Raw genomic sequence first — 23,822 nt, 5'->3', positions numbered from 1 at the left:
CCAAGGCGCCCAGAACGGCCTGCCGCTTCCGCTTCCGCCCCGGCCATGCTGGCCTATTGGCGGGCGGCATCGGCCATCACTGCGGGGAGCGGGTGGTGGGCGCCCTGTCTGTGCGGCCGCCGTCGCCTCCCCTCCATGGCGAAAAGTAAGTTCGAGTATGTGCGGGACTTCGAGGCAGATGACACCTGTCTGCCCAACTGCTGGATCGTGGTCCGGCTGGACGGCCGCAACTTCCACAGGTGAAGGCCGGGCGGGCAGCCAATGGCTGGGGCCCTTATAGCGGTGTGGTTGCTATGGCGACGCCTCAGCGGGCGGGAGGAAGGACGGGCTGGGTATGGTGGGGCCCGGGAGGAAAAACCTGGGGCTGGGGTACTGCGGAGCCCGGGCGGGGTGCGGCTGGTCTTTGGTAGGAGTTTCAGCGGCCTTATGGCGCTGAGGATGCGAGCGCCGAGTGCTGTGGTGGGAAGAGGGATCCCGGCTGGTGCCGTGCAGTTGGTTTTGGCTGTTCCCTGCGTGAATTCAGCAGGTGCTGTGGTTACTAAACGTCTTTTCCCGAATCCACACGAACTTTTCGCTCAGCCTCTCCAAGTTACTGCGGGTGTTTGTTTTCAAGGGCCATGGGCGGCTTCAGAACCGTACCTTCGGCAGGATGGTAGGGAAGTGGTATACCAATGCCTTGGGTGTGCTGGGGGAAGGACAGCAGCTGGTACACAGGGATATTTGTTCGCGTTTGGAATCAGCGTCTATATGGCATTCACCTTTCTTTGGGATAAATGAGTTCCCTCGAGCGAGAGACTGGTCAGTGACACATTTTTGCTGGAGATTTGATCTCTTGTTCTGGTAAAGCTCTCAAGTTTTGACAAATTCGTTGATAATGTTGCCCTTACTGGACTGAGAATACAATAAGCCCCTGGAGAAAGTGAGTTTACAAAAAGTAATATTTGTCACACTTTTCCAAGTAAAATATGGAAACCAGTCATTTTGCAGGACTGGTTAGTGTGAGATACTGATGGGAAGGAGAATGAGTTATCCAGAGTGTATAAAAAGAGCTTTTTTGTTACTACCTTTCATACCTGGAGTGATGTCTGTATCAGTATTTAGGTATTAGGTATCAGTATTGAGGACAGACTGAAGGAGTTGGGGCTGTTTAGTCTGCAGAAGAGAAGGCTCTGAGGTGACCTAATTGTGGCCTTCCAGTATCTGAAGGGGGCCTACAGGAAGGCTGGAGAGGGACTTCTCAGGATCTCAGGCAGTGATAGGACTAGGGGGAATGGAATGAAGCTGGAGGTGGGGAGATTCAGGCTGGATGTGAGGAGGAAGTTCTTCACCATGAGGTGGTGAAGCCCTGGAATGGGTTGTCCAGGGAAGTGGTTGGGGCCCCATCCCTGGGGGTGTTTAAGAGCAGGCTGGATGAGGCTCTGTCCAGCCTGATCTAGTGTTGGGTGTCCCTGCCCATGGCAGGGGGGTTAGAACTAGATGATCCTTGTGGTCCCTTCCAACCCTGACTGATACTATGATACTATGATACTATTGTGTTTGTGCCAGGATGCTGGAAATCAATATGTGAGGAAAATGAATGGATTTTCATTTTTAGTAGCTTTTTAAGGGATTCTTGTTCAACCACTTTTGTTTTAAAGGTTCTCTGAGCAGCATGAGTTCAAAAAACCAAATGATGAGCGTGCTCTTCAACTGATGACCCGGTGTGCCCAGACAGTGATGCAAGAACTGGAGGATATTGCTATTGCTTATGGACAGAGTGATGAATATAGTTTTGTTTTCAAGAAGAAGAGTAGATGGTTTAAAAGAAGAGCAAGGTAACAGCTGCTTTGATATGGAAGTGAACTTGTTTTTAACATCTCTTTCAAAAGCTGTAATTCTTCTTTAGATTTGCCTTTATTTTGCACACAGAAGTAGGGCTGTATTTGGATGCACACATGACAGTTAGTTAAGGTCCTTCATATGAACTCTTTGCATGTGATCTTTCAGGAAAATATGCTCAGTGGTGCAGAGAGTTTAAGTTTTGATAAAACAAATGATGTTTTAACAAAGTGTTACCACACCAAATCTCTTTTTCTTGATTCTCTGTACTTCTGTTCTTCAAAGACTACGCTGTTGCTGCTCTCTTAGTCCACTATTTAAGAAATGCTGCCCTCCACCAGACTTACTGATAACTCAGATAATCACAGATATATAGTAATACATGTTTCTTTTTCCCTTTTGCTTTGTGTTTGCAAGTAAGTTCATGACCCATGTGGTCTCCCAGTTTGCCTCAAGTTACGTTTTTTATTGGAAGGATTACTTCAAGGACCAGCAGCTTCTGTACCCACCAGGATTTGATGGACGAATTGTGTTGTATCCCAGCAACCAAAATTTAAAGGACTACCTGAGCTGGAGACAAGCAGATTGTAAGCATTTCTTAGAAATGGAGATTTGTGCACTTGAGTTTTCTTCCTCTCCAAGTGGAAATGCATTTAGTGCAAGTGTATTTGTATATAGGTACCAGTGAAAGAACAGCAGACAGGATGGTGGTTTTAAATACATAACATTTCAATTATATTGGGCTTTATATGAACACAGAATGTTGGCTGAAATTATGAGCCTGTGGGCTGTAGTTAGATTTGTTACATTCTGGGAGTGAATTCAATACAGAAAACATTAGAATTATAAATAAACTGAATCTATTATTTTCTGTGCCCCACATTTGTTTAGCCAAGGTAATAATCTCTGGTGAAGAGATGTGAGTGTTCAAATTCACACCATGTAGCAATCAAAAGTGCTCTATCTTCCATACTAGAATAGACCATTGGATTTTCTTTCCAGGCTTTGGTTAGTACTTTACATGTAAATGCCCTTTATGCTCTGCACTGCCTTTTCAGAGTGATAATGAAATGTAACTTGTAGTCATTCTTCCCATAAGCAGTACCTTCAAAATTGATCAGAAAGATTGTATCTTCTCTAGCAACTGATACTATTAACTCCTCTTTAATCCTAGCTCTTTCTTGGATACAATTCTGGAAACAAAGCTTTTTTTTTTTCCCTTAGTAATCATTCTACTAAATACTCTTTCTCACTCATTTTTTTTCTGTAGGCCATATTAATAACCTTTATAATACAGTGTTTTGGATGCTTGTACAGCGAAGTGGTTTGACACCAGTGCAAGCACAGGATAGGCTCCAGGTAAGAGTCTCTTCAGGTCATTGTTTTTTCCAGCTACAAAGAAAGTAGTTAAGATTTGCAAAGTGGAATCTTGCTTGCCCAGCAGCACTGTTTGGTTTGTCTGTTCTTCTTGTAATAATTCTGTGGCTGTAGATTCAACAACTTCTTGAATTGTCTGTGTGTCAGTACAATTAGCAAGTAGTATCTTTCTTGTCCAATATTGGCAGAATCTTAATTTCTTAGTTAGCAAGTTCAGAAAGAAACATCATGTAAATGTCCAGTATCCTTATGCACTAAGTACAGTAGCAGGATTCAGCTGCTATTTATTTCTAGTCCCTTCTGTAGTATTTTGTCTCATTGTGCAAACTTCAGCAGCTTATTTCTGTTTTCTCCTGGTGTCTGCTGAATGTCTTCTACTGGTCTTGAAAATGTAATAAAAAGCCTCTCTACTTTTAGTATCTTCATTTGGCAGTAGCTCTTCTGTTGGGAGAGATAACTAACCCTTGTAATTTAAAGGTGAAAAAACTGTCTTAATGTCAATATTCAGCCATCTTCTACCCTAATGATTCAGCTTGTTGGTTTATTTGTTTTCTAATACTTTTAATTTTCTCTCAGGGCACTTTGGCTGGAGACAAGAACGAAATCTTATTTTCTGAATTCAACATCAATTACAACAATGAACCTTTGATGTATAGAAAAGGAACTGTCTTAATATGGCAGAAGGTAAAAAAACTCTTACTTTGTGTATTGAATAGGTGCACTGTGATGTTACAAGCTACACAAGTCTATGGGTAAATGTGTTTGAAAACTAACCATAGTTACCATATGAGGATGTGTACGATGACTAATTGTTTTGGAGGTGTTTTTGAGATGCTTGTGTCTATGAGCACAGCATAAAGACTAGTCAGTGATGTCTAGCTTAGATACAAACTAGGACTGTTGAGGCAAAATGTTTATCAACTAATGCCAATGTATATGTAGAATTTCATGAGACTGATGTATTTGCTATGTAAATCTCCCATGTATAATGAATTGTACAGTTGGCTCCCTAGTGTTACCAGCTTTGACAATTGAGGAAGTATTCTGCTTCCTGAAAAATTACATTTTAATGGCTGTTGTCAATTTGATAAATCAGGGTCTCTGCCAGGCACTTCACAGGACTAGATTCCAAGTATTTCCACTGCAAAGGAATTACTTCTGTTCAGCAAAGTAGCTCAGCTCACAGTATGGTTTTACTCTTTTTCTATTTCTGTAAAGGGGCATGGTAAGGATTGCAGCTATTAGTGGGGAATTCTTTTTAATGGTAACTTGGAAATGTTCATGCTAGGATTACATTATTGATACAGAATTAGTGAAAGAAATTCCTATCCTGTGTTTTGTATGAGATGAGACCCCAGAAAATCGTAAATGTTTATGACCTTAGTGTCCTTCTGTACTATAAGATCTTAACTAGAAATAGCATAGAATGGCTTAGGTTGGAAGGGACCTCAGAGATCATCTACTCCAATCCCCCTGCCATGGGCAGGGATTCCCATCAGCTAGATTTAGTTGCCCAAGGCCTCATCCACTCTGCCCTTAAACACTGTGGCTCAGTTGGTAGTGCATAAGACCCTTAATGGGAAGGTTTGTGAGTTCAAGCCTGTAGTGGGCAGTAGTGTCCTCCTTACTCTAGTCATGAGGTCTGTGGTGACAGACCTCATGGACTCGATGATCTTTGAGGTCTCTTCCAACCTTAGTGATACTAAATACTTCTACAACCACTCCGGGCAACCTATTCCAGAGTCTCATCACCCTTGTACTGAATATGTGTGTTTCATATTATCAGGATCCCTGAAAACATATTCACTTGTTCTTTATGCTTTTTGTTTGGTTGGTTTTTATTAACTGCAGACATTTCTGAGGTTTCTCATTTGCTTTAGCTCCAGATTAGATGTTGCACTTTATTCAAGAACACTTGGAAGCAGTTATGTGAATTGGTAGATAATTTCTTCAAGCCATGTGATGATGTCACACAGTTTCAACTGCTTGTGTGTTGGTCTTTGATTTGAGAATTGATTCTCTTTCAAAAGATGCAGTGTTCAAGTTCTGTAGTATGCCATATGATGTCATTCAGCAAGTCCAAGTGCTGGGTGCTGCACTTTGGCCACAGCAACCCCACGCAGAACTACAGGCTGGGGTTGGAGTGGCTGGAGAGCTCCCAAACAGAGAGGGACCTGGGGGTGCTGATTGTTACCCGTCTGAACATGAGCCAGCAGTGTGCCCAGGTGGCCAAGGCGGCCAATGGCATCCTGGCCTGCATTAGGAATAGTGTGGTCAGCAGAAGCAGGGAAGTCATTGTGCCCCTGTACTCTGCATTGGTTAGGCTGCACCTTGAGTACTGTGTCCAGTTCTGGCCCCCTCAGTTTAAGAAGGACATTGAGACACTTGAATGTGTCCAGAGAAGGGCAACAAGGCTGGTGAGAGGCCTTGAGCACAATCCCTACGACAAGAGGCTGAGGGAGCTGGGATTGTTTAGCCTGGAGAAGAGGAGGCTCAGGGGAGACCTTATTGCTGTCTACAACTACCTGAAGGGTGGTTGTAGCCAGGAAGGGGTTGGTCTATTCTCCCAGGCAACCAGCACCAGAACAAGGGGACACAGTCTTAAGCTGTGCCAGGGGAAGTTTAGGCTTGAGGTGAGGAGAAAGTTCTTCACCGAGAGAGTCATTCGTCATTAGTAATGTGCTGCCCAGGGAGGTGGTGGAGTCACCGTCCCTGGAGGTGTTCAAGAGGGGATTGGATGTGGCACTTGGTGCCATGGTCTAGTCATGAGGTCTGTGGTGACAGGTTGGACTCAATGATCTTTGAGGTCTCTTCCAACCTTGGTGATAACTGTGCTTGGTAGTTGCTTTTGTTGTAGCTTTGCTTCTTGTCCATTTGTGAATCCCCTCTGGAGTCTTGCATGTCTGCTAATGTGTTAACTGTATTTTCAGATTAATGAAGTCGTGACTAAGAAAATAAAACTGCCAAAGGAAGCAGAAGAGAAGGAAGTTGAAGTGACCCGGGCTAAGACTAAAGTTGTTCCCCTGCACTGTGACATTATTGGGGACCAGTTCTGGGAGGAATATCCTGAGATTCTGTCTGAGGATAGCTGATACCTCTAATGAGCATTGACTGGTAGTTTACATTTTGTTCTGCTTGGGTTGCTGACAAGTGAGGAGTGTCTGACAGGGTTAACTTGTACCTCTCTGCAACAGCTAAGTTGGTTTTAGCACTGTTGTCCCCTGAAAAAGAGACACTGGTATGTTGTCTCACACACAAGGATATGCCCATATGGAAAATCTACAATCACATAATCTTTTGAATGTTCAGAACTCCTTGTAAATTAAGACTGCTCCTTCCTTGTACTTGCATATTTGTAGAAAGAGCACCCATACATTTTGTGCATTTCTATAGCATTTAAACCATGAGGTATTCTGCTGAACTGCCCAACTATAAACAAGTTTGCATCACTGAACAGTTAACAGCAAAGGAGAAAATAATTCTTGACTTTTGTTTCAAGTGAGATGGACCAGAATACTGCAATTGACATTTAGTGTTAAATCCCAAGGCCAGTGTGTTCAGTGACAAATTGTTCAACTGCCTGACACCTCTGATTCTCACAGGAAGGAATTGGGGTAGCCCAACAGTTTCCTGTGATTGATTTTCAAAGCCCTTGTCAAATGTACAGGGGTTTTATACTTTTTAAAACTAATAAAATAACAATAATTTATTCCCTGCTCTGTTTATTAGTTGGCTTTTCTCGTTCCTGGGACTCCTACTTGGTTGAAGTTCCAAGCAGTGCAGTTAATCATAAAGCTACACTACAGACATGAATTTTGTTAGGACATGGGTAGACACTGTGGTGCCATCATCTGTAGCCTGGGAAGTTATCTCCTACTGTGCAGTTAAGTGGAAGGTAGCAATGCTGGGGAAACAACCTATTTCAGTATAGAAATACAACTATCATGGTATAAGGGGTATTTATAAGGATACTATTACTCCTTTTAACCACAGTGATTTTCAAATCATGGTGCTAGAGCAGTAATAGGGCAGGCTGTTGCTAAGGGAGAGATAACCAGCACTTGGGATTGGCCATAATAATGGAAAGAAAGGATCAAATGTGACTGAAGAAGTGTACTGCATTAATTTCCCAGGAATTTGTTTAGCAGCCTACTGTCTGTTTCATAGTTTCATTCAGGGTTGGAAGGGACCACAAGGATCATCTAGTTCCAACCCCCCTGCCACGGGCAGGGGCACCCTACACTAGATCAGGCTGGCCAGAGCCTCATCCAGCCTGCTCTTAAACACCTCCGGGGACGGGGCCCCGACCACTTCCCTGGACAACCCATTCCAGGGTCCCACCACTCTCATGGTGAAGAACCTCCTCCTCACATCCAGCCTGAATCTCCCCACCTCCAGCTTCATTCCATTCCCCCTAGTCCTATCACTACCTGAGATCCTGAGAAGTCCTTCCCCAGCCTTCCTGTAGGCCCCCTTCAGTTCTTCCCACAAGAAGAATTTACATGTTAAGATGTACATTTTGGAGGTTTGGGTTTCTTTAAAATCACTAAAGAGGTAGTGATGTAACTGACTACTTTGTAATTTCTTTCTGAGAAAAAGCACTGAGTCTGTGTATTCATAATAGCACAGGGCTTCCTTTCTACTGCTGTGTGCTAATACCTGCAGTTAAGTACATGCAATGAGAGCATGCATTTCATTTTGAGTCTGTAGAATGGGCTGTGTAATTCCCAGGAAGAGGAGATGAGGTTGAGAGCATGATTCTGAATGACTCACTGCACCGCCAAGAACTTCCTGTCTATCTGTCTGGGGATTTTGTCTTGTAAACACAAATGTCATTTAGATGACTTTGAAGTGTCATATATGACTATCTGGTGTTGGACTCTGGACATTATATATTAAAGCAACTGTTCAGAGGTGATAACTTTTGGATTTTACAGCATGAGTAAGGATTAAATATGGCAAATATGATTCATGCTTGGATGTTAATATTAGAATTAGAATTAAACAGGTTGGAAAAGACCTTTGAGATCATCGAGTCCAACCTATCACCCAACACCATCTAATCAACTAAACCATGGCACCAAGTGCCCTATCCAGTCTCTTCCTAAACACCTCCAGTGATGGTGACTCCACCACCTCCCTGGGCAGCACATTCCAATGGCCAATCACTCTTTCTATGAAGAACTTCTTCCTAACATCCAGCCTCAACCTCCCCTGGCACAGCTTGAGACTGTCTCATATATATGTGGGGTTATAATCATCTATATTATGACTACCTGATACATAAATGTAGAATGTATGTACATTGTGTGTGCATAAAAGAAGTATCTGTATTAGGTATTTGATCCTCAGAGTGTTTTCTAATTCACTCATCCTTACAACAGTATATAATAAGTAAACATACCTGTTCATATATGGATGCAGACCTTTAAACCAAGAGAGATTGTCTGTACAGCCATGACTTTTAATTTGTATTAATGTAAATGACAGAGAAATTAACTCCTCCTGGTACCCTCATGCATGAAAAGTCGTATGTGACTTTGTAGCTGTAGGGGAAATCTTCTCAAAGTTCAGGAAGCAAACTGGTGTTAGTGGCATACAGCACCTGTGTCCTGTTTCTGTAGCTGCAGAAGCCCCATACTGTGACCCACAGAAGAAATAGGTGTTTCCTCTGAAGCTGCTCCACAGCCTCTTGCGTTGCTGTAACAGGAAGCATTAAATGTATAGGAACCAGTTAGGAAAGATTAGTCGTGGGTGATGGAATTGCTACAGTAAAACCACTCTGCAGCATTAGAAGAGTTGCCTTGCATTCTTCTGAGAAACGTTTCTGCACTGTGTAGCCTTTTACAGGTTAAACCGGAAATAACATCGGAACTACGTTTTAAAAGGCAAATTACATCGCAACCACCTTTTGCGCAGGAGCCGTGTCATTGCTTGGGCACCAGGCAAGGCAGCCTTTGCTCCCTGCTCGGGGCAGCACTCCCAGAAGAGCCGGGGGGCTCCGCGGGGGCTGCAGGGGAAGGCCTCAGTACAGCGACCAGAGGTGGAGCTGCACCGTAACTTTAGATGTAGCCAAGAAGGAAGCCACACCAACACCGGAGAATCTGATTTCCCGGCGTCTTCCCTGTCATGCGGTGGGCGGAGCAGCTCCACCTCTCGGAGCCCGTCTCGGGCGGTGCTCCGCGGTCTCCCCTCCCCGCGCCGCCCTTGCCGCGCCGCCCGGACCTTCCTTAGCTGGCGGGCCCGCGGGGACTCGCCGGGCGGTGCGGTAGCGGCCCCTGGCGGCGGCGGGCTGGGCCGCTGCCCGCAGCCCGCCATGGAGGAGGACGAGGGGGCTGCGGGAAGCGCGGAGCAGCGGCGCCGCCGGCCGGGGGCCGAGCGCTCCCCCAGCCCCAGCCGCCTGGATGTGAGCTCCAGCCGCTTCGACCCGCTGCTGGCTCTCTACTCTGCCAACACGCCGCTCCCCTTCCCCGCCGCGCCCTGCTTCAACAACCTCGCCGAGTACGAGAGCTTCCAGCGCGGCCTGCTCCGCCCGCGCGGTCGTCGTGCCGCTCCCTCCCGCCGCGGCCCCTCCGCCTCCCGCGCCGCCCGCCGCGGCCCGCCCGCCGCCGACCCCGAGCGCATCCAGCGCCTCCGCAGCCTCATGGTGAACGCGGGTCCCGAGCAGGAGGCAGCCGAGGGCGGCGCAGCGGCCCGGCGCCGGCGAGCGCCGCGCAACGTCCTCACCAGGATGCCCCGTAAGGGCGCGGGCGGGAGAGCGGCCTGAGGGAGCGCGGCCCGGCTGGAGGGGAGGTGGGGAGAGGCGACAGCTGGAAGGGTGCTGGGGTGGGTAAGGGCAGTGTGGTGGGAATTGGAGTATGGGTTGAGGAAGCGGCCTGAGGGCAGAGGAATGTCGGAGGGTGTGAGGGCGTGGGCTGCGCCCGCCCTGGGTGCGGGGTTGAGGTGAGGTGGAGGGATGCAGGCTGGGCCCGGAGGTGGGGTTGGGATGCAGTTTGGGGGAGTTAGGAGGAAGTGGTTGGGTGACGGCAGGGTGTGCGTGGCTCAGAGGAAGGATTGACGGACTTTGGTTAGAAGATGGTAACTTGCGTGCGAGGTGTAAGACTGTGTAATACTGTGTGCAGAAAAGAGGAATGGTGTGTTCCACAGAACCTACTTCCTCAGAGATTACGCTGAGTTTCTTGTGTTGACATCCTCATCTCTTACTTGGTTAGTTATAACTACATCCTCTTGATTTTGAGGAAAAAGGATGAGAAACTGCTCTGCTTTCAAAAGCTCTGTTCTTAAACCAGGGGTGGGGTTGGAGCCTGACCAGCTTCTGGTTAAATCATAACTGCAGCACAAGTGTACCACGCTGCTATATCTTGGTTACTAAGTGTGCATCCTAGGGACATAAACAGTGCTGGCATTTCTAGTAACATGATGGTAGAACAGTGGATTGAGGGCAGGTGACAGCTGTGTGTTACTGAGTTCATCAGCTCTTGATGATGGTACAGGTTGCTTGTATACCTTTATGTAAGCAGTCAGGGTAATAGCCTCTATATGTAAAGGGATGCAGCTCATGCATCTACATCAAGACTCTGATGGCATTGAGGTGTAGCTTTAGTGCACTTAGTTAAAAACACTGAGTTTAGGACTTCAAGTATCTCTTCTAGTCACTGGCATCACCTTAATGTACGTGTCATAAAACATCAAAGCCCAGAATGTTCAATTCTGAATGCCCAGGGCAGAACTTTCTGACACCAAAATATATTCATTGCCGTAGGTGCTGCGTGATCCTAAATACCATGTCAGCTTAACAGTCTGCACAAGTATAGTGATTCTGCTGGTGTGGGGCTTCCAAAAGTTAACCTCAAATATTGATTTAGGATCTTAATATAAAATATCTCTGTTTGGATTACTGTGATGGAAATGGGAAAAAAGAACAGAAACACCTCTGTAAAAGTTAACTGTAATGATGGCCTAGGAAATAAATAGCAGGCTTCCATTGAGAGCATGCATTGAATATCCAGAATTGTAGGGCTGGGCAGCATGGACTTTGAAGACAGACAACTGACTTAGGAAGTGTTATTCAGCAGTCTGGAGAGTTTTAAGAATCATTTATAGCCATAATTGTGTGCTTTGCCAGTAAACAGGAGGCCTGCCTGCACTGCAGGTGGGCCAGCATTTGAAACTTGGATTCTAGGATGGTAGCTGCCTTTGGAAGTAATGGTGATACATGGTTTGCTGTGATCTGCAGTTGTGATGCTATGCTGCCAGGTGGCTGTGACAAGGCACAATGTGCTCCTTAAATGCAGTGGATCAGCAATGTAAAATGGAGCCAAAAATTTCCCTGTCATGAGGGAAATTTTCACATGTAGCCATGAAAGTAGGAGGGAAGCTGCTTTAGTGGTGCCTCTCTTGGATAGGTTCAGGAGAAACTGTTCATCATTACTTTGCATTTACCAAGGGGCAGAGAACTCCTGTGCAAGTGGTTACTGCAGAAAGGCCTTTGATAGTGTTTTGAGCTGCTTCGACTGTTCTAACTTGCTTTGCTTGTTTATGTTGTTTAAATCTTGCCTCTTAATAAAGTCTACCCTGAGGGTAAGGGGCTGAATTTAACCAGAGTTTGGGTCTTTGTTTTCTCCCTCCTGGGGTACTTGCCCTCTGGCTTACAGTAGTCATTCTTCAGAATGCCTGTGCTTATTATATACAACTAAGGATTGGATTTGAGTACAAAACAAGAGGCAGCTCCTTTATCCATGGATCGAAAAAGTGTTAATACTGGTACTTCACAGCACCCAAAGCCATGGGCAAACCTAGCTGCATGCAGAGCTGGGTCATTGCAGGCTTTGATGCTTGCACAGGAGACGCGTTGTGAGAACAAATTCCTTGTGTGGCTGCTTTTATTTTTAATGAGAGATGGATGTTAAATTGTTGAAAACTTTTGGGATGATGTGTCCTGCCCTTTTGTTCAGGTGAAGCTGGAGGCTTGCTCTGGTGAAGCCAAAACCTCACACAGCAGGGAAAAGCGGGAAGATTTGGTAGAACTGTGAAGTGGTGTTTTCCACTGGGCCTAATGCAGAGGTGTAGTTGGAAATAAACTGTACTTGGATTTTTATAATAAGTTTTAAAAGCGCTTCTGTGAAGGGAACATTGGAATCTAAAATAGGAAAGAGGATCTAGATGTAAAATGATGCTGCAAATTCTTAGGGTTGGTTAGGAGAAACACTGTTGGCTGATTCATAGCATCAGTCTGATGGAGTGACGGTGTCATCGGGGTTCCTGTGATGGGCCTGTGCATTCAGAACATTAGCTTGTCATCAGTTTGGCTGAAGAAAGCACAGAGACCCATGAAAAGACCTTCCTCACCAGCAAAGCTGAGGGCTACTGAGACAGCTTATCTTCATGTGACAGCAATTTTCTCCAGCTAACCACCTGGAGAGAATCATAGAATCAATAAGGTTGGAAAAGACCTCCTTATTGAGAGGGCTGACAAGAAGACAGTAGATCTCAAAAAAATAAATGTGATTAGGTTACTTCAGAGGAAAATGCTTTAGATTTCCCTGCTGTGGCTAAGATTTGCCATGCAGCCCAGTGCTGCAGATCTGCTGCCATGTGGTGACATTTTACACTCAAGGATTCATCTTCTAGTGTGCAAGTCAAACCTTCACAACATAGTTCCTGAAACAAAAGTAGAGAGATCATCTCTGACTGAGATACTCAGTTAGTGTGACGAACTGTGTGAGATTTTAGATTCTTAGTAGGAATTGTACAGCAGTCCCAGGGCTATGTTTGCACAAGCAAATGGGGAGCTGTATTTTTACCACTGTAACAGCTTTGCCATGGTGAGGGTGGATGTTGTGAAGTAAATAATAGCTACCCCTCTAGGTAATTTACCCTTGCAGAGATCTCTAATGTGCAGATAAGGCTTGTGTGTGCCAGGTAAGCTCTATGTTTTACTGAATTCCTTTGAGTTTGTATTGACTAAAAGCATTATTTTTCTATGCTTCAGTGTTGGTTTCATTGGTGGCAGCTGCTTACAGTCATTTTATTTCTTTGCCAAAGACTTGTACATCTTTGAAGGGTGTTCAGCTGGCTGCTGAAAGTCCTAATTAAAACAATCCATTTTCATCAATTTAAACAGATCCAATTGAGTTAGTTGAAGAGCTTTGAGTCATTGTTTCAGAAATCTCCTTGAAAAGAAATGGACCACATTTGATACAATACTGTGTTAACAGAGGGTAACTAAACTGAGGTAGCCTTCACTAGACATTTGTCTTCTCTGCAGAGCTCTCCCTGCCTTTGTGAGCTCTCTGAACCACTTCTATTTGATACCTAGTGTGGGTTGGGTTTTTTTAAATGTAGCAAAGAGATTTTTCAGCTAAGGCTGATTTGTCTGTGGGTTATGAAAGCAAAACCTTCATGTTTTCCAGAGTCTTTGCTGCTCCCACTGTGAGAAGAGTTTTGATGGGGTAGTGATTACAACTGCAGCCCGTTACTTTTCTCTAGGGCTTCTGATTTCTGTTGCTGTGAAGACGTTGTACCAAGATCTGCCATACTTCTACACAGAGTAGATTTCTCCATATCATTCATACATATGCATCTATCTATCTATCAACTATATTCTGTTGAAGGCCAGTGATACTCTTTTTCTGTTTTAGTCCATGAAGGCAGCCCTCTGGGAGAACTTCATCGCTGTGTCCGAGATGGTGTAAAAATCAACGTCCATATCCGCACTTTCAAAGGGCTTCGTGGAGTCTGCACAGGGTTTTTGGTTGCATTTGACAAATTCTGGAATATGGTAATTATTTTACCAGCCTTTATGGAAAATGTGAAATTTGCAACAGATTTAAGCAAACTACATTTTGAGAAGATTAATCATGTTGCATAAAGCTATTGCGCTCTGGCAGTTAGTGCTGGCTTTCAGGCATAAGTGGTGCTTGGTGTGGGATTGGTACATCTAAGAGGTGCCTAGCCATTTTAGATTGGTTTTAGGTGAGAGGGGCGCTTTGAAGAATTCCCAGCATCTCCAAAGGTTTGTATAAGAACACAGAAAGGTGTGATATGAAGAGTAGCAGAACCTTCCAAAGTTTTCTCTGTAAAATCCAATCTTACAGCGTTAGCCACTACTGTTGTGTGTTTGCTGTGTTGGTTTTTTTTTTCTGGGGTGTGAGTGGCAAAAGCTTCTCCCTGTGTTCTACCTCAGAAGATCTTAAAGATAGTGGGTAGAAAATCAGCTATTAAGTATTTGTGAGCCTGGAGCTGTGGAAAGTTTGGAAATGGTGTGTGGGGAGAGGATTTTGCAGGCGAGTCTCACAAGAATTTTGAAAGTTGTACAGAATGGATGCCAGGCTTGGCTGTTGCTTTTATTCCTCAGTACAACTTAGATGATTAAGAAGCCAGCTCCAAAGCACAGCTTGTCCTAGTTGGAGTTTTCCCTCAGAACATAATTTCATAGTGCTGTGACACAGTCCAAAACTTCCTTATGTTTTCTTTTAATTTTGACCTTTCCATTTCTGTTATCTTCTAGGCCCTGACAGACGTGGATGAGACATACAGGAAACCAGTAATGGGCAAAGCTTTCTATGCAGAGCCTCAGCTCACACTAACCAGGGTAGGTACCCATCTCCTTTTTCTTTTGTCAGTATTTCCTTCTTCAAAGCAGTAGAAGTGGAGCATTGATTGGAAAATTATATTTACATTTGAATGTTTAACCTTCTTTTATTACAGATTACTCAAAAATAACTGGGGAGGGGGGGAAAAAAAAGGATTTTCTGATCTTTTTTAAGTGCTTTGGCCATAGCTCAGTGTTACAGAAGTTCTACTTGAGAGCCTCTACTCTCAGATCACAGTTACTGCCACTGCTTAGTGCAATATACTGACCTTCTATAAGCTCAGTGCATGGTTTTTGATGTTTGTTCTGTGGATTTTTTTCACCTGTGGCTGATGGAGTCCATGCTTGTCCTGCCAGGCAGCTTGGCAGTGGTACTGACGCTGATGGACCGACAGTCTATGTCTGCTGCCAACGAAACAGTGCATTGCCTTGGTCACTCAAACTTCTACTCTAGGTGCTATGAAGCCCAAGATTCTTCATATTGCACCAAAGCAAGGCACTTTGTAGGTTCCAGCTGCCAAAAAAAACCAACAAAAAAACCCAAAACCCAACAGAAAAAGATGTTTATGAGGTTAGGAACTGAAGAGATGATAGATGAACTTCTGAACAATGAAGGAGAACAACTGCGGTAGGGCTGTTCCTGTTGAATGGCATAGCTCTGGGCCTTCTGAACATCAGAGAAGCATCACAAAAACTTCTAAACAGTTTCATTGTGAGGAATTTACTTTCAGATTCCTGCCATTTAAATCTCTTCTGATAGACCCCACCCTTCCTTTTTTAAAGATTAGTTAAAAATAATCAACTTGTCATTGCTCCTTTAGCTCACTCTCACAGGGTCTGGCTTTCCATCCTGTTGCTGGGAAGGGACAGGCTGAGAATCCTTTTCTTTTGTCAGTATTTTGTAAAAGTTTGCCCTCTGCCAGGGTGAAAAGCAGCCCCATGTGTTCTTAGATCAATGAGTCCATACAGTGCTTTGGGTCTGCTGCTATAGCCTTTGTCTCTTGTTTGTGGTCCATTCTCTTCTCAAAATGCCCACATGGCATCTTTCAGTCGGGGGGAACCAAAAAGGTCCATCATTTTTCCAGCATGCACTCTTTGCTGATGGAGGCCCCTTACAGGGATTCGTGTCCTGCCTTGAGGTGGCCCCTTGTCACAGGGGTTCTTGTCCTGTCTGAGGACACAAGGATGGTACCTTTCTGTTCCTGACCAAAGCTGAATGCTGCTGCCCATCAGTATTGCTCCCCAGCTTGAATTTCTTGGTGCACGCATGCACATGCAAGAGATCTGTTCACCTTGTGTCACTGTTTGACTTTGGCAAGAAAGCAAAGTCTTCATTGCTGGGAAAGGTTCTTCACTGCTTGTGCATTGTGAGCTCTGATTTGGGACCATAAACGCAAATGCTCCATAGGAATGCCGAGCAAGCAGCCTCTCTGCTTTCCCGAACACACTGATAAACACAAATGTTCTCTTACAGCTCTTTGATAGACTCAAACTGCAGGAGTCCTCAGCGAAGAAAGGAGCTGACTCAAAGACTGCTTCAGAGGAGCTAGCCCTGACAAAGGACTCTCAGGCGCTGGGATTGAAAGCTGGATCAGGACGAGGGAGAGCAGAAGATGAGCGCGAGAGGCAGAAGCGCCTGGGCAGAGCTGGAGAAAAGAAGATGCCAGGTGACACCTTGCATCTGGCTGCCAGAGGTGAAGCTGATGTGGGCAGCGGGACTGCCCACACAGAGGGTGCCAGTGCTGGGGGCACCCGTGTGAGAAGCCAGTCACGGAAGAAAAGGCGGCCCAAGGTGGATTATCAACAGGTGTTCACACGCCACATCAACCAGATTTTTATTCGAGGAGAGAATGTCTTGCTTGTCCATTTAGCACATTGAATTGGCTGAGCCTTCATCAGTGTATTTATTTGATAGCATGAATTGCTGCTGCAGCTCTCGTTGCTATTTAGTGTTCTTGTTATGTATGATGGTACTGTGACTGGTTTCCCATTGCCTGGAGAAGGTAGGGGAAGTAATTGTAACTGGAGCAGCCTGAGCCAAAGGGAGTCTCCTTAGATTGCTCTTGGGGGGTCTTGGGACAAGGTCAGCAGTGCAGCTGTTTCTGAGAGATGAGGGAGGTAAGCACAGACTGTACTGCTCCTTCGAAAGAAGCTGAATGGAGAGGGTTGGAAGAGAATTTTGGTGTGCTCAGTTATAGGAGCTATTTGTAGCACAAATTTAAGGAGCTTAAGATGAGATCACCTGAAATGAATCACAAATGCTATTTTGCATGTTGTGAGTTATCTCAAGAGAAGATTGCTGATGAAACAAAGAGTTTACCTGCTGTTGGTACACAAATATCTTCTTTTCCAGACATGATTTTGATAGTCACTTACTCTGTATAGGTGTAGTGACATACTACTGATGGCTGTTAGCCTCATTTTTGTAGTTAGCTCTCTAGTTCCCTGTGTGATGGAAAACCTCCTCACTGAAAACTGCTCTTTTCCTGTGAATGATGGCAGGATGTTAGTTTTCAGTATTTAAACTTAGGCTTCTGTTTGTACTTCAGTGCTTCAGCCCTCTGTCACCAGTGAGCAGATAATTTAGCTGATCTGGGGACCTCCAAGTTTGGAGGTTATCTGTGAATGTTGTGGGAAGAGATGGAGAGTTGTACTTTTACATTTCACCCATTTGCTACTGAGTGTAATTGTGAAGTTTGCAGAGGTGTAGATTTTCTGCTCAGATCTAAGTGTTTGTGCTGAGCACAACTGTACTGTGTCTAAGCACCTTTCTATTGAAACTAGAGGTGCTGTGTCTCCAGCAGTTCTCATGGAGCAGAGATCTTCATGGGTCTTTCCTATCCATGTGAATAATGCATCATCTAACTCCAGTTGAACTGAGCTTTGAAGCTGTGCCTGAGCATAGTCTGCAGTATAAAAATCAAATTCAGCTTATCAGTGGTGTTATTTTAGCAAGGTTGTTAAGCTACTATAGATCAGGCCAGGCTTCTGCTGATATAAACAGCTTTCCAAGGAAGCTACATGCCAAAAGTTTGAGGCTAAATGAAGATATTGTATTATCCAGTCTGTTCCCCTAGTTGTCAAATGACACTAGATTTTGCACTGCTGTTCCTGAATTCATCTCAAGTACCTTATGCTTTGCAGCAGCTCCTTGTGTTTAAGATGAAGTTGAGAAATTGCTTCATAGTAGGTCTTGTATTGCATATAGAGGTCACAAGTCTTCAAAGTGAGCAGCTGTACTCTCAGTGACACGTATTTCTGTTGCTGCAAATGCAGCATGCTGCTTGCTTGTCATTAGGGGTATGTCTGGTGTTTGGGTGAATTGCAGACATCATTTAGCAGGAGTTCCTGGACACACAAAGCAGCTGTTTGCCTCTGGGGGAGCCTGAAACTTTCATGTCAACATTTCAGATGGCATGGGACTTGGATGACTGATCAACACACAGCCACTGAACTGCAAACCCAAGTTCACCCTGGGACAGAAGTGCCTCAGAATAAAAAGTACTATTGAGGCAAAACAATTTCATCAAGAGTGGAGAAAAGAAAAAGAGGAAAGAGTATCTACAGTGTCTTATTGTACATAGCTTTATTGCTGCAATCCCTTCCTGCTACAAACTGAGTCTAGGTACTGAAAAGATTCTTCTCTTGGGGGTTCTTGTTTCCTCTCCTTTTGTGCTGTTCTTGCTGTTCATGTGGTCTGCAGTTCTTCCCCCTTGGTTTATTGTTGTTGTTTTCCCTTCTCCTGTAAGTACTTTGTCTCCTCAGGGCATTCTAAACTGGTTTAGGAAGATTGTTCTTATGTTCACCCTTAGTTGTCCTGGCTCACTGAACCTTTCCTGGTTGGCTCTCTGTGTGGTTGCCAAGTAATCAGAACCTCCAAAAATTGAGAAATATGTGAGGCTGGAAAGAAGGGGCTTATTCCTGCTCCTGACTTCTCAGAAGCAGTTATTGCAAGTGAGTATTTCCCCTCCCCCCTCTGCTTTCTGACTGTTCTGTTTATATTTCAGCTGCTTGGGATAACTTTCCTCTGCCTTTTCCATTCATGCCAAAGGCTCCTGGTTTTGAGCTCTCCTCTTTGCTTCAGACTTGACCAAAGGTTGTCAGAGTTCCACTCAGGCTATGGCATCTAACTGAATTCTTGCTTTTCTTTACCTCATATTCTTAATTCCCTCTGTCTGCCTCGTTTACATTGCCTTGTGCATTAAGTGAGATACAACTACCATATATGTTCTTGTGGCTGTAGTGCCCTCTTCCTTTGTCAGTTGTCACCTCACCAAGTTCTCAGTTGCTACTAGAGGTCTCTGCTTTCCTCACAAGTTTTTCTTTGAAATCTTGCAGGTGCTTGTTGCTTCACATCTACAAGTTTCTTTTTTTATGTGCTAAGAAGACTGCTGGTGCTTAGACTTGCATTGGTGCCTTGATTTTTATATCATCACCGACCTGTTCTTCCAAAATCACCTCAGTTGACAAACCTGGTTGAGACCTATACAGTTTGTTTACCTTTTTTGCTCTACCTCATTATTAAACAGTCCTTCCTCTATTCTCATTGTTGTCTCATCTGTGGAGTTGGTTAAAATTCTTTCTTCCAGTTCCGATTTATTGCCTTATTTGGTCATTCTTCCTTTGTTTCCTATTTCCCTCTCTGCTGTCAGTATTTCCAAGCTGCTTCCTAAATACAGCCTCTTTTACAAACTTGGATCTTCCAGAATGTCTTCCTTTTGCCTTCTCTTTCTGATGTTCTTAAAGCTCCTTATCAAAATCCTATTTCATGAGTTTTGCCTCTTTCAGGCATCATGATTGTGGCTGAGCAAGTGATGCTGTATGTGTGTTGTCACTTGCACATTGAACACTTCAGACAAGTTGCTCTTTCAATAAAGCTGAATGTGATATTCTGAAATGAAGTCTTCTACCTCATTAAGTATTTGTGTAAATCTGTTTAAAAAAATCACAACAAAAGCTCAACCAACCCTTGGAAGCAAAGGAGCTTTGTTTTGTTGTACTGCTGCTTTCCAGGCTTTTCCTTGTTCCAAACTCAGCATACAGTCTGGGTTAATAGCTCAAAAAGCTGTGTGCTCCTCACCATTCCTCTGTTGCTGTGTCCAAAGATGGTGTGAGCATGGACACCTGAAGTCATGATGCTAAAGAATGGAGAGTAGGAGGCAATCTCCAGAGATCTGTGGGAGAGTGAGCAAGCTTTGGGTCAGACAGAACTTGATAAAGAGTCCTGGTTGCATTGTGTCCAGCATTTCTAGGGCATTGTTCAGCCTGGGGCTCAGCAGTGATTCCTAAAGCATGTTTCTGGCAAGGGTCTGACTTCCTGCAAGGAGCAGTTTTCTGAATTACCTTTGAAGAGCTGTTGTGAGAATGGATTAGAATAATTTCTAAATGGCAGACAAATATGAAACTTGGGAAACTATGCAGAAACAATGTGATGCAATGGTCTTAGATGATGGTGTCACAGATCTCGTGGTGTCATGATGTATCCCTTCATAAAGGAGCCAAGTCTCATAGTTACTTTGAGAGGTCATTTTATTTGTACACAGATAGAATTCTAGGGACCTTTGCAGATAGTCTCAAGGGGGTTTTCATGGAACCACAGCATAGAACCTTGCCACACTGTGGGGAAGGAGAGGAACTGGTAGGGAGAATCAGGCTGAGCACTGCAGCGTTACCCTGCAGTTGTGGGTACTGTGGCTGGGATTATTTCTTGGGGAAGGTTTTTTTGCATGGGTGCTTCATTTTTACCCAACACTCATTAAAAAGGGCTGTGGTGGTAGGATACATAAGGCCACAGGGAAAAAAAGGAGCTTGTCAATAGTATGGTTTTAATTCCTTCTCTCAACTGATTTGTCCAGCTTGCTAATTGTCTGGAAGGTGGTTGTTTTTCTGACTTAGAGACAGGTACTTAGCATGTCCTCACCAGGTGATTACTGAAGCAGTCAGTGAGTGCTGTTTTCCATCTGCTTCTTGTCCTTCAGTTTCTGGATTCATTGTTTATGATGCAGCTTTCCCTTCTGTGTCGTTTGGAAGCAGGGCAAGGTCTCTCAGCAGGAGCAGGCTTGACTGCTCACTGTTTGGTTTTTTTCCCCCTCTTCCCTAAGGAATGTTACCCTCTAGTATTGCATCCTAATAGCCTTTGGCTATCCTTGATTTTCATACTGTTCTCCACAGAATTCTGGAATTACTTGGTCAGAAGAATTAGTTAGCTTGGATCAGTTGGAATAAGCTGATTATATCTTTCTTTTTCCTGGTTTCTTATGTTTCAACTTAGCTTCCTGACCACAGTCCTAGGGTTTCCTAGTTTGCTGTAGCAATCACCTATTTGCACCTGTGAATCCCTGTGGGTGAAGAAGTATCCAGGTGAAAAGAAACAGAGGTAGAAAGATGCCTGATCTGTTGAATTTGACATTCTGTCCAACAAGCTGTCCACACTTACCCTTTCTGCTGTTTACTGGCATGACCTGAATGGGACAGGTGGAAGCAATTATTTCCTCCAGAATCTCGAACAAAAGTGGAAAGGCAGCAGGGTCAGCAAACTGAAAACACTCTGAGCTTCTGAAGATCTCCAGATAACCACCATCTTAAACTGCAAGCTCTGCACCTGGGTGTTCTGACTTACAACCTAAGATGAAATTGGCAACAGCTAGCTATAACAGGTTAAAACTTGCTTGGAAAGAAAAAACACCTCACAACTACTTTTTTTAACCCACAACTTTTTTCCTGTCAGGTGTTGCCAGTGTACCAGGAGGAAAAAGCATCAATTGTTACCTGGTAGAAAAGTTGTGGGGAAAACCCTTACTATTTAAGAGTCACCCTTATCAGTCTGATGGTTTTCCTCCAGCTGGGACTACAGGCTCAGTGCACTTGATGAACTCTGTTCCTAATGGGGGGAAAAGTGCCCAATCCACTGTAAGTGTAACATGTACCTCTCGGGGCATTTTTCCAGCTGTAGGCTGTCATGGCAGGGGCACAAGGTGGGAAAGCAGGCAAAGAAAAAGAAGAGAGGAATTACTTCACTCATTGGTATCTCCTTGAATTGGGAGCTTGCTTTCCAACCTGTACATTCTGGCATAATCTGGCCAGCATTTGGCAATTTGCTCTACAGGTGAAGGGGGAGTTTGCAGAGACAGAGCCCAGGGTGGCCTCTGTTATGTTGTGAGCATTTCACAGCACAGGAACTGCACCCCAGAAGTTTGCCAGACTCCATCCCCGAGAACCAACGTGCTTGATCCTGACTCTCAAATTTTGCAGAGGAAACCCAGTGGGAGACAAAACAAGTAAGCAAATTGCCCCTTCTGAGGCAGGAGGCTTGGTTATCCTTGTTAGCTTCCTGGGGGTGCAGGAGGAAGGATGACTTTAGTGGAGGAATATCAGATGGCTTGTCTCGTGATGTTTGCAAGTCCTTTTAGATGTCACTGTAAGTGCTCTTGCTCTTAGCTGGTAGAAGTGAAGGCCTGTCAGGGAAGGAAAATGCCTTCTGATGTTCCTGGATAACTATTTTATTAGCTGTTAGCTTCACAGTGTACACTTGGATGACTTAGCTGCAGAAAATTGGTACACCTGAGACTTCCAGTCAGCCTTGTATTCGTTTAGAATGAAAAGTAGTTTGATCAGTTTGTGCAAAAACATATCCATCCTTTTTTCCTCTCAAAAGATCAGTGCTCTCCCTCAGGAAAGAAATGAAAGCTGCTCCTGCTCCTGTAGCGATCGCTTCTGATTTCCACTGCTTCAGAGCAAAGTGCAGCTGTGTCATTGTATCTTCAGTGTGACAGATCATTCTGAAATGAGAAAACGAGAAGTGTTTGTTTTCTTTAACTCTAAGTAGACATTAGGAGGGGAGCAGTTGTGTTGACCTCTTTTCAGGTGGTGCATGCATCCACTGTAGCTGCATGGATTTGGACTTGTTAACCAATGGTTTGTCTCTAAAATTTCCTTAGCGAAGCACAGAGAGCAGTGTGCCCCTGCCAGACCGGGGTGGGACTGGAAGTCAGGTGCTGACAAACTTCTGCTCTCTCTACTGCCACTTGCTCACTCAATGGCCTTGGCAAGTCACTTCCCTCCCTTTCCCTTTGCTCCACAGCTGTAACTCATCTGAGAGCAACCCTTGCCCATGGCAAGGAGCTGGGGAAGCTGTGAGTGCTCTACAAGTGCTAAGTGTTGTTACTAACACTGCATCAGGTCAGGTAGCGCAGATCCCTCGATCTTCTGCCCTCTTCAGGCACTTGACTGTTAGCCTTGTGTCTCGGCACACCACGGATGTGCAGGATATCAGGTACAATGATGCACTTCACTCTTGGAATTGCTTCTGTCTTCAAGGCCAGATTTGGTGAGTTCAGTATCTTGTCTCACAGCTGCAATACTGTGTTTTGGTCAAGCGGTGACGAATGAGAGTGTAAGTTCTTTGTAATTCCTTCTCTGTCTTCCTAAATCCTTGATTTCTTAGGAAGCTGATGCTGCTATGAACATATTGAACAATACTGAATTTGCAATATTCTGCTTTCCAGATAGAAATGTTTACATTTCAAATTGCTAAGAGTTCAATGCAATAAATATAACCCTGTAACAGTTTGCTTCAAAGTCTTTGGTGGGTTCTTTGTGCGCTGTCAATACGCTTCTGGGAGTGATGAAGCTGCTACTGCAGCAGTTAGCACCGATGCCTGGATGTGGAGACCACCAGGCTTGAATGCTAGCACTGCTACCCGGTTACTTGATTTGGGGACAAACTTGTCACCTGTGTATTGGAAGATATATTGATCTGCAATATCAGCTGTCTTTTAGAGGTGCAGAAAAGTGAACTTCATGTTGGAGAATGTAAGAGCTCAACAATCTCTTACTGTAGTGTGTGGTCTTCCACCATGGCATCAGGAGATGATTTTCCAGGAATCAGGAAGGTCCAGAGACAGAATCCAAGCACCTGGTCCAATGTGTTCATAGCCAGTGGAGAACCTGACCTCCACAAACCTATCTACCCCCAAGGTAACTGATGTTGATGTATTGGGATCAGAGATGCTGGGTATACAGGTGCTGCTTCCCA

The 23,822-nt window shown here is 44.6% G+C and overlaps 2 protein-coding genes across 6 annotated transcripts; both read left to right on the top strand.

Moving 5' to 3' along the window:
• The first annotated feature begins 45 nt into the window (after window positions 1-45).
• On the top strand, window positions 46-7,622 carry THG1L (tRNA-histidine guanylyltransferase 1 like). Of its 5 annotated transcripts, none has more exons than XM_068161470.1 (6): window positions 46-239; window positions 1,638-1,814; window positions 2,236-2,405; window positions 3,089-3,177; window positions 3,772-3,879; window positions 6,126-7,621. In XM_068161470.1, the coding sequence occupies exons 1-6, from the start codon at window positions 46-48 to the stop codon at window positions 6,285-6,287; spliced, it is 900 nt and encodes a 299-aa protein (XP_068017571.1). In that variant the 3' UTR covers window positions 6,288-7,621. The 5 variants fall into 5 exon arrangements, with proteins under 5 accessions (XP_068017571.1, XP_068017591.1, XP_068017580.1 ...); XM_068161490.1 differs by lacking the exon at window positions 46-239 and adding an exon at window positions 246-332; XM_068161479.1 differs by lacking the exon at window positions 46-239 and adding an exon at window positions 565-798.
• A 1,808-nt stretch (window positions 7,623-9,430) lies between these two features.
• Window positions 9,431-23,368, top strand: LSM11 (LSM11, U7 small nuclear RNA associated). Its single transcript, XM_068161457.1, has 4 exons — window positions 9,431-9,932; window positions 13,836-13,975; window positions 14,705-14,788; window positions 16,263-23,368. Exons 1-4 carry the CDS (start codon window positions 9,512-9,514, stop codon window positions 16,665-16,667), a joined length of 1,050 nt encoding a protein of 349 aa, XP_068017558.1. The 5' UTR covers window positions 9,431-9,511; the 3' UTR covers window positions 16,668-23,368.
• The last annotated feature ends 454 nt before the right edge of the window (window positions 23,369-23,822 follow it).

This window comes from Melanerpes formicivorus, unplaced genomic scaffold (genome assembly GCF_026170545.1).
Source record: "Melanerpes formicivorus ecotype bairdi unplaced genomic scaffold, bMelFor1.0.p_v2 SCAF_2, whole genome shotgun sequence".
Classification (NCBI taxonomy): domain Eukaryota; kingdom Metazoa; phylum Chordata; class Aves; order Piciformes; family Picidae; genus Melanerpes; species Melanerpes formicivorus.
This window is presented reverse-complemented; position numbering and strand designations above follow the sequence as displayed.